Genomic DNA, 10,980 nt, shown 5'->3' on the forward strand with positions numbered 1-10,980 from the left:
CTAATTAGAATAGGTAGCTAAATTATCTCCAATTTAATTTATAGTATGTCAAAATAACTAAATTGTCTCCAAATTAGTAGGAATACCTATCTTTTAGTTTGATTTAACTACAAAATTAAAAAATTATATTTGGTCAATATATTATTATTTAAATTTCTATCTTATTATTTGTAAAAATATTACTATTAAAATTAAGTTAATTATTTAATTATGGTTATTATAAAATCAAAAGAAGAATAAATTTAGTATGGAAAAAAATTTAATAACCGAGTATATTATATTTACTTTTACAAAAAGTCTTAGCTAATTTAATATTAATTATAAATAAAAAAATTGATATAATTATAATAAATTTACTAATATATTCATTGAGAAGTTACGTTACGAGCCACGTGCATAGCACGTAATGCGAAACTAGTTTCTTAAAAGAGTGTATATTCTTTCTTTCTTTTTTAAGAAAAAAGAGTGTATATTCATAAAATATTTATGAGTACTAAAGGTTCTTATTTAGACAGAGTTATTATAGCTTGCTATGTTTCACTCATTTTCTTAATTACATATACACAAAATGCAATAAAACTAACATAAATTACTCATAGAACTGCTTCTACTGCTGCTTCCTTCTTCACTAGAGGTTTCGACGAGCTTTCGCAGATCGAGATGTGCTCTCCTTCTGATGAATGTTCGACTAGTCTTGACAGTTCTTCCACAATTACTCCTGCGTTAGGCCTCAAATGGACCTCTTTTTCGACACAAGAATGTGCCAGATTAGCTAATGTTACGGCTTCATCAAACGAATAGTTTTCGCCCATCGCCTTATCCATCCATTCCCTTAGTTCATCAACATCTTCTGATGATAGTATAGACTTGATTTTATCATGTCGTGCTGGTGTTTTTCCTGATAAAACCTCAATCAGAACAACGCCGAAAGCGAATATGTCGATACTTGGTGAAACTAGGCCTTGATCATCATCATCTTCTGTGCAATTTTCCATTCCGAAATTTCCAATCTTTGCATTGAACTCTTCATCCAGAAATATATTCCGGCTCTTCACGTTTTTATGAACGTAACTCGGATTCATGATTTGATGCATGTACTGTAACGCTACTGCTACATCAAGGCATATCTTTAGTCTCTGCTTCCATGTCAAGAAACAATCGCAGGATGCGATGAACTGATTCTTCATCGCTAATCCGCCGTGAAGCCAATCTTTCAAAGATCCATTTTTAGCATACTCAAACACCAAAAAAGAATCAGGATCCTCGCTTAAACATGTCCCCAAAACTCTAATTATGTTGGGATGATTTTGAGTTGCATTGTTTAAAAGATTGAAATTGATTTTTGACATAGTTACCGATTTTATACGTTTTATCGCCATGTTCTTCCCGTTGAGACGGCCATGGTATACAGAGCCGTCTATAAGATTACTAGAACTGAAATCTTCAGTTGCTTTTCTCAGCTCTTCTACAGAAAAGTATTCCACAAGAACCTTCCGTTTACGAGGCGTAGTAGTACTATCGAAGATAATTGGAGCATCAAAAGGTTCCTGCTCGAACGAGACTTTCTTTTCGCTTGTAGTTCTTATACTTAAACTAAGTTGTTGAAGCTCTGGATCCCTGTCTTTGCTCGAACTCCTCTGCTGCTGCTGCTTCTTCTTCAGCTGAATAATAAAAAAAGCTGCTACAATAGCAATGGTGGCTCCAACTACAACTCCTGTAACAGCAATGTAAATTCCTGTCATCCACATTTTTGACTTCTTCTTCTTCTTATGTGGATTAAGTTCCGGAATGCTGCTTCCGTGAAAACGCGAATTTGGCTCGTGGGGTTTGGCCAGAGGACCAAGCGCAGGCTCACTATTAAGCGGAATCAGAAGAGACGTAAGAGGCGCGAGGCTCTCAGGTTTAAAATTTATTAACAATCTGCTGTTTTCTGATATAATAGCTTCGACAGAAGTGTTAAACTTAACGGCTAAATTCAAGACTGTATCGCCTGGTCTTACCGGATAAGTCACCAAGAACCTTGTTGAAGATGAACAAGCACACCTTAATGGGACTAATAAGCGTGCCTTGTCCGCAAGATTCCACTGCGAAACGCCGAGGTTTCTTTCTTGAATGGCTCTGCAAGTTGTTAAGCCTTGCAATGACTCAGCTATACCATAAAAACTCTCCGTTTTAATGGTAATCTTGGTAACATCAGCCTGAAAGAAACTTCCATTGCATTTACAGTCTATTGGTAGCAACAAAGGCTGATTTATCGGAAGAAACTCCGTATCAGCAGAGAAACCGTTTGCTTCAGCTATCAAAAACCGTTTAAAACCCAAATAAAAGCTCAAATTCGAAAGAGATGAGAAGTAAGAGTTGGTGAAAAGAATTGCAAATGTCTTGCAATGAGTTTCTGATGCATTATTATTATTTTCGCAGCGATAACCAGAAGCATCGGGAGAAGTAGTTTCGCAGCTCGACAAGTTCTGCCCAATTGCAGGGGCAAGTAAACAAAGCAATAAGGCCAAAGCTCGAAAGCAGAAATAATGACTCATAGTAGTTGGCATTATGCCAATAGCACCTTAATCCTGCATAGAATGCTTAATTAAATAAGAGTTTTGCTGGTGAATATCTTGGATCTATACACTAATGGTGTTAAAATAAGTTTAATTTTTTAAAAGATAGTCATAGACAGGACTCTTGGATTCGATACCTTAAGCTAAGGGGTGGCTATCTATCCCAAAGTTTTTTCAGTTTAGCTACTCAATTAGAGCTTCTTGAACTTCCAAATCTGCTTTTATATGCAACAATTTACACATATCTCCATACAAAATTCTTGTATGTACAATGTACAGACAAAATATTAGGTAACATACACAACTTTGCTTTTTAAATTTATTATGAAGATACATTCTACCAACCTTGTAATTTGTTGCAAAACCACGGTGGGGCGGCCATCTCATCTCGGTTTTGCATGTTTGAAACCGATGAGCACCGAATAATTATTTTAAAGAGGATTGAATATTTTTTATAAAACATTAAGTCAAACAAAAATGTCATTTAGTTTAAAATTAAAAAATAAAAGTAAAATAATATGTTATTCGATCTAAAAAATAGTTTGGACGACATATAGTTCGACCAAGAAAAAATTATGCTCCAACTGAACAATAATTCTAATTTCGCCATTGCTTGTAATTGATGTTCGCATCTTTTTTCCTTTATATATTCTTATAAAAAATGTCATTTTACCGTTTTTTATTTTGACGGTTTTCATTTCGACGTTTCTGTGCAATATAGGACCCAACACAATGGAACCTTTGCCATTGCCAAAGCTTAGATCAACTATTATAAAGTTGTTTCTAATTTATACAAAGGTCTCAAATTCGAGTCTTAGGTATACTACGATTGCATCGGAACTTGGTACGGAGAGATTTTCCACTGATATTGTCCTCTCCGGCTCGAATTCAGATTAGCAGGCCGCTAATATGATAATCGGATACCATGTGATTAAACTAATATGGCAAGAATATATTAGTTTGAACATTCAACTAGCAAGGATAGTATGCACATGGGCTGTATTTTAAAAAGTTGTGTATTCAAATCCTCCTAGTTCGTTATTCTTGAAACATTTCCAATATTCTACAAGAACTCACTGTCCTACATACGAATATGTACGAAATTAGCTAGAATTCTAAATGATAATGCATGTTCCCATAATGTTAGTCAGGGTCCTACACATAGAGTGCCAATAAATCAAAATAACAAGAAAAAGTATAGACATAAACACATATATGGCAGACATTTCCCCCTCCGGATCCATCATATATGCTTGAATTTGTGAGAATTTCACTGTCATTTCACAATCACATCGAAGCAAAAACTTATAAGGATATGATTTTTCCTTCATGTAAACTATGATGTTAACCGAAATATTTTCTTCATCTACATAAATCCTAGACAGACCATGTGAAATTAATTTATTTGTCCAATTCTGTCTCATATGCAGAAGTGGAAGCACTATACAAAAGATCAAAAAGAAAATCAATAGAAGATTTTTATGCATGCATGAACCTCGAAGTATATAAAAATCATATGAGTGTATCTAGATATAGCATAGTGGTCCGGACGTTGCGGTTCGACCTAGGAGTATCCGGTCCGATCTTCTCGCTCCTCATTTTTGTCAAAGCAATATAGAATGGTAGATAGAGAATGATATGAGCTTGAAATTCAAGAAAAGGGAAGATAATTTGAAAAGATAGTATGCATGGTAAAGGTTAGGCATAAAAGTGAGGATGGGAATTTATAGGTCAAAATTGACATGAGTAATATGTAAATTTTCCAATTGTTGACAAGGATCAATAGTGTCCTACAAAAGTACTGGCCATGGTGAATTTTCATAATGTATTACTAGGCTTATCATTTCCTTAAAGAACCTCTCCAATGATAACTTCAAAGAACAGCTTATCAACATGATTTGAAAGAATTATGATGCACTATGCGCTTGACATTATTTATGGAGAACTTTACAATCTAGTTAATTAACTTCACAATAAACAAAATAACTAGAGTTCTTTAACTATGAAATCTCTTCTATATGTACTTAAACATATGGTTGTAAATCAGATTTTCTCTCTAAAAAACTCTATCTTCTCTCTAAAAACTCTCTTCATCTTAATCTTGTGAAGGGTGGGAGAAGGTGATTTCCGATCTAAATCGGAAAATCATCTTTTCTCCGCCCAAGTTATTAATATTTCTACGTTTTTCTTTATATTTATGTCTTTTTAAATATAAATTTTTTTAGATCTAGAATTTTATTAAGAATTATTGTAGTTTTTGTTGAATGTTCTTGAAAATCGAAAAATTTATTTTTTTAGAATTTCTTTGAATACGAAGATCAGATCTAGCAAATTGAAGATAGTTTTTGGATTTATATTGAAGATAGGACTTGAAAAGTTTGAGTATTGAAGTTTTAAGAATCAAGCGATTTCAAGATGTAGTCTCAATATTTATATATTTGGGTAACCTTTTGATGGTTGAAAAAGTCTATTCGATGACTGTATTAAATAACTCTCATCATTATTCTAGATTAGTTCTTTCAATTTTTTGAAGAACTATTCCTTTATGTAATTTTCATTTCATCAATGGAAGTTATAGCCTTTGAGAAGAAAAAAAACATATGGTTGTTAATTGGAATAATTAACTCACCGCCTATTTAACGTCGAAATAGAAACTCTGAAATGGAAAACATCAAAATGATATTTTTACAAAATATGTTATAAATATAGAGTTTTGTAATCTCATAATCGAAAATGAAAAAGAAATCGCCAAAATGCAAGATTCTAGAAATTTTTGATGTAATATATGCTAATGCTCTTGTTCCATGTGAAGAATGATCTAAAAGCACTTAATGGGCTGCCAACAAAAGTTGCAAAAGATGATGCTAAAATGATTTTTAAAATGACTTTTTAAAAGCTTTCTAGATAGATCTCACTCCTAAATTATGTCCTACCATAATCAAATCTTCCACTTCGCCATATACCAAAATGTCTTCTTCATTTTTTATTTGTAATTGTCTTTTGACTATATAGTGCAAAAACTTATCATAACGTTCATTTTCGTTTCCAAAACGTTTTAAAAACTTCATATTACATCCCATTAATATAACAAAATGGTTTAACATTTCAATGTTTAGGTAATTTTGTAAAGAAATAGGAAGTTGAAATTCACTGCAATTGACACACCACTCTTCGCATCTACCTTGTAAATACTTAGGAAAAGATTAACCCTTACCAATGTTTTGAGCATGCACGTGATCACACGTGCTTTCCACCTTGCATTTGGCTACTAGTAATTATTTGGATAATATATATCTTGGATGGATGAGAAAATAGAAACAAGAAAAATATCGACTATGTTTGATAAATCTCTTCGCTTTTGATTTCGAGATTGGTGCTACAGTAGACAACTTTTACTCGAATTCTAAATTATGTTTAGGCAAAATATATGCCAAGGTTTTGTACTTCTCATTTTTTTTGTTCTTATTTGAAAAAAAAAATCTTTACTTGATCTTTACACTTTCGAGAATAGTTTTATAAAATTCTGAAAACAAAAGTGCGGAAGTGTAGTACACTATAAGAAACCAAGTAAAACTATTTTAAAAATGCGAGGACTAAATAAAAAGACAAAAGAATTTCATAAAATTGTTTTCGAAAGTACAAAACAAAGTAAAGAAATAAAAAAGCCTAGGCACATAGCAAAAAAAATGAAAAATACAGAAACCATAGACTACATTAAGCCTTAAGTTTAAGCATAGTTTGAATCAAAGGTTTTGAAATATATGAATTTAGGATGTGACTTTTCCATCTTGAATATGAAATTCTAAATGATGACTTTTACTTAAATTCTTGATTTTACTGTAAAATTGATGAATTATATTTCTCCATTATAACGAGTTTTACTTATTGTTCACTCTCATGACTCGTATATTAAAAGTTCCAAATGAGTGTAGAGCTCTGAGGACCCCATTAACAATGAGTTTCCAGATAATTAGTTAAGGGTGATATGTTACTCCGTACAATTGAGATAATTACAATAATCTGGAGTACAAAAGAAAACATAAATGAGATTTTGACAACCCACAATAAAATGATTCAATTTGATCGGTTAAACGGAACTTAAACCGGGTCGAGCCTAAAACTGATTCTTATATTGCAATGAATTATTTTGATTTAATCTTTATTATCCCATCTGTACGTTTGTAACTTTCAATTAAATACTCTAGTCCAGCTCCAAGACACACAACCTAAATTTTGAGATAAGCTAGACCTATGAGGATGCTACCTGGATCTTTTTGTTATTCGGTTCGGTTTAATTTAATTTTTTTTGTCTTTGGGTCCATTCTGAGATGCGTGACAAGAAAGAAGCAAACTCGACAATCACAACAGTATCAGCAACTGACTTCTTCACCAAAATACACAATAATCAAAACGGTAGAGACAGAGAAGAAACAAGTTAGAAACGGATAACTAAAGGAAAAAAACACAAGCGTATTACACATAAATGATTAAAACTGTGAGTTATAGTAAAAACTAAAACACTGGGTACTGCTATTTGGTTCAGCTCAATTATAGGCTATAGCCAACAATGAACCAAAAACCAATAACTTTCATTGCCTGTAACCGGACTGACCAAACTGCATAGAAAAGCCAAACTGAAGAGAATGAATTGTTAACAGCATTTTTGCTCGCCCTACAAGGCATTCTTCCTAAATCCTACTCCTAGCTAAACCCATAACTTGAGCCTTGACAGATGACTGAATGTATGTCTTATGACTTAGCAACAAAGAAACTGAAATATTTTACCTCACATTTCTGCAGCTGCACCCCGTCGTATGCCTGCTAAGGTAGGTCAAAGTACAAGAATGTCTGATGACTTGGTAGAATCTAGCATTAGTCTAGAATACACTTAAATGTAAGTTTTTACTTTTTATAGTTCTCTCTATTTTAATTTTAAATAAACAATTAACCAGTCATCTATTTAAATAAACTACCAACCAGGCAATAAAGCCTTTATAAAGGTGCAAGCAAGCAAAGAGATAATATTATTGTAAAATCGCAATCCAATTCTTTTACATGCCTTGTTTTATTTCAGACGTTCACAAAAGTCTCCAAGTATTATTGGAAATGACTGCATGAGATTCGCAAATGACATGGAGATGAGTAGATTATAGAGATGAAACAAACAAAATCGAAGCATTTATAAATTCCATCAACAGATACAACAAACAATGTACAACCTTTACGCATATATTTCAGATAAGCAGCAGTGAATCTTGCCTGGAAGAATGTCAATTGTTTTGCTGAGCTTCCTGAACGCTCTTTCTCATGAGTGATATAACATGGGCGGGCTCGGGAGCTCCAAACACTGAACTTCCAGCTACAATGCAGTTTGCACCAGCTGAAGCAGCCATTTCAATGGTTGAAGGTCCTAAACCACCATCTACCTGCAATAATAGTTTTACACATTTCAGAACGGACAAACATTATATTTCTCAGTTTCTTTGAGACAAAAAAAAAACATTAATGAAGTCCTCTAAAATATTTTTCTTTCAGAAAACAGAAATTAACTGAGGCATAACAGAGAACCAAAAACAGAAAATTATAATCTTAATTATGTGAAGTGACGGGTTCAACCTAAGTATGCTAATTTCTTTACAAGAAGTGAACGCGTAAAAAACCCTAATAATGATTAGCTCACCTCTATATCAAGTGACGGATATCTGTTCCTCAATGTCTTAACCTAAAAAATAGGAAATCATGAATGGTAAGGCAATCAGAAGGAGAATGTACTCGCTCGCTGAAACGAGTATGCTGAAACAAAAAGAAAGAAAAAATACGCTACCTTCTCCATCATAGTTGGCATGAACTTCTGACCACCAAACCCAGGTTCTACAGTCATCACAAGGACCATTTCCACAGGATTTTCACATTCAATCTGCAAATTATAGATGAAACATGAAATATAACACAGGAACTCCCATTTACCAAAATTGCAAACACAATAATTCAAAAGAACATTTGCGGTTTTTTATTTTTGTGAAGTATAGGAGAGAAAATTTTTATACCAAAGGATAAACTTCTTCAACAGGAGTTCCAGGCTTTAGTGATACACCTGGCCTCATGCCCTTTGACTTAATTCTCTGAATTAAGTCTTGCCAATTGTCTGCAAGATGCACACCATGAGAGATTTCCCATGAGAAAACGAACAAAACAAGACAAGGAGGGAGCTGCTACTCTAAGAACAGCTACAAAGAACAGACACTCTAAAACCAACCTTTAGATACTTCAATATGAAAAGTAAATCCAGAAGCACCAGCTTTGCCAAAAGGCTCAACATAATCAATAGGATTAGTAACCATGAGGTGACAATCTAAATACGCCCTGCAAAAGCACAACATATATCGCATAAATCATAGATCATTTTAGTCCTCGACTGGAATTAAATGCTAAAAAGGATCAAATTCAAGCAGCAACAAAGATGCAAGTAAGACATTACTTTGTGTGTTTTCTCAAACTCTCAATCACCGGTGCACCAATAGTTAGATTCGGAACAAAGTGCCTACAAATCAAAATGAAATTGAAAACATTCAGTCATCCATCACTGAAAAAAAAGAAAAAAAAATGCAACAGCTTCATTACAATGAATCATTTTTTACTGAAATTGCAACAGAGCCTTAATTTATAATGCTCTAAACTGGGAATAATTATAGAACGCAACAGTTGTGCCACGTCATTCATGCAACAAACCATGAAGCGTTTTCCATGTTGGAATATTTAATAATAAGAAAATAAGTAATAACTACAAATTCACTATCGCAAATGTTAATCGGCAAGTTATAAAAATAACGTGGCCTGACCATTGCAGGAGATAAAACTGACTAAAACATATGCAAAAGATAAAATTACAATCTTGGAGTATAGAAAAGAACCGGAATTTTTCTTTAAACGTACCCATCCTGCACAACAATTAAGAGCAAAGACCTTAAATTACAAATTTATCAAGAAAAATAAAGCAAATTGGGATTTATTTTTGGTGTGATGAAAATATACCATGATATCCATGTGAAGCCAATCGGCGCCACAGTTAAGCATGCGTTCGGCTTCTGATGCTAAATTCGAGAAATCGGAGGATAGCATCGACGGTGCGATTTTCGGTGTTACGCCCATTTTTTCCGATTGACCCGACTGGGATTCGGATTCGGATCTGAAAGTGGGTTTTTGGTTGTTGAATTATTGAAAAACGTGGAATATGCGAGGGGGATGAGATTGAGATTTTAGGTAGGGGTTGTGATTTATTTTTTGCTAAATTTCGATGAAACGAGGGCGTTTTAGCATTTAAAACGAGGGTGTTCTATGAAATTGGCGGGCCAATTATGCGGCCTTAAAATTTATTCACATGGTTCAATTAAAATGAGAAAATTACACCAAATCACCCAAAAATTCAAAAGTTTGTATAAATCACCCAACTTTTTTTTTTTTGCAAAAATCCCTCAATTTTAAAAAATTCTTTTCATCTCTACCTTTTAATAGTTGTGATTACTATTTTATCCTTATGGTGTATTTTACCAATTGTGTTTCCATTACACCTAATAATTTCTCCTTATTTTACATAAACCGGACCATTTCTAACCGAACCACCACCGGTCGGACTATTATTGGCCGGACCACCGCGGTCAACGGCCGGACCACCGCGGTCAACGGCCGGACCATTACTGGTTTGTGGTCTAACCATTTTTAATGGTTGGACCAATTTTAGTTAAATAATTAAAAATTAAATAAAACACTTTTTTGTGGGTGAGGGGATTTGAACCCTTGACCTCTTATAAGGGAGAGCTTGTGCTTTGCCATTGAGGCAAAGGCTGATTGTTGTCAACCTTTACTCTATAGTATATATATATATATAACTGATTATAAATTTAGATTAACTTATTAGAATGAAATTAATTTATAATGCAAATTAAATATCAACTTAAATTAAATTTATTATAAATTTAATATTAAATTAGTCTAATTAAATTTATTTATTTTTTAAATATTTATACAATAAAAAAATAAAATATACATATATTTATATTTTATACAATTTATTAATACATAAGTAAAACTAATAAAAATATTTCACTTTTTAAAATTAAAAAATATAATGGTTTAGTGGTCGTGGTCGAATATGTGGTGGTGGGACCCCCGTAGTGTCCGAAAACTCAATAAAAACTCAATATAAACTCAATGATGACTTAATGTCAAATCAATGATAACTTAATGTCAACTTCATTATGTATATTATTAAAAGTAATTTATAATATTACAAATAAAGTAATAGTAATTTGAAAGTAAATTATTTAAGCTTTTATTAAAATAAAATAAACCGAAAGTAATTTTAATATAAGTGAACTGAATATAAACTTAATATTAACTCAATGTCAACTCAATATAAACTCAA

General features: G+C 32.8%; 2 protein-coding genes across 3 annotated transcripts; both read right to left on the reverse strand.

The window, feature by feature from the left end:
* Positions 1-517: 517 nt before the first annotated feature.
* Positions 518-2,937, reverse strand: LOC126679998 (protein LYK2). Its single transcript, XM_050375023.2, has one exon. The coding sequence runs from the start codon at positions 2,547-2,549 to the stop codon at positions 594-596; it is 1,956 nt and encodes a 651-aa protein (XP_050230980.1). The 5' UTR covers positions 2,550-2,937; the 3' UTR covers positions 518-593.
* A 4,622-nt stretch (positions 2,938-7,559) lies between these two features.
* On the reverse strand, positions 7,560-9,819 carry LOC126679999 (ribulose-phosphate 3-epimerase, cytoplasmic isoform-like). Of its 2 annotated transcripts, none has more exons than XM_050375025.2 (8): positions 9,591-9,819; positions 9,492-9,496; positions 9,037-9,099; positions 8,815-8,921; positions 8,606-8,703; positions 8,383-8,475; positions 8,239-8,280; positions 7,560-7,984 (listed from the first exon to the last, which is right to left on the reverse strand). In XM_050375025.2, exons 1-8 carry the CDS (start codon positions 9,705-9,707, stop codon positions 7,829-7,831), a joined length of 681 nt encoding a protein of 226 aa, XP_050230982.1. In that variant the 5' UTR covers positions 9,708-9,819; the 3' UTR covers positions 7,560-7,828. The 2 variants fall into 2 exon arrangements, with proteins under 2 accessions (XP_050230982.1, XP_050230981.1); XM_050375024.2 differs by having other exon boundaries at positions 9,470-9,496.
* Positions 9,820-10,980: the final 1,161 nt, after the last annotated feature.

This window comes from Mercurialis annua, linkage group LG5, assembly GCF_937616625.2.
Source record: "Mercurialis annua linkage group LG5, ddMerAnnu1.2, whole genome shotgun sequence".
NCBI lineage: Eukaryota > Viridiplantae > Streptophyta > Magnoliopsida > Malpighiales > Euphorbiaceae > Mercurialis > Mercurialis annua.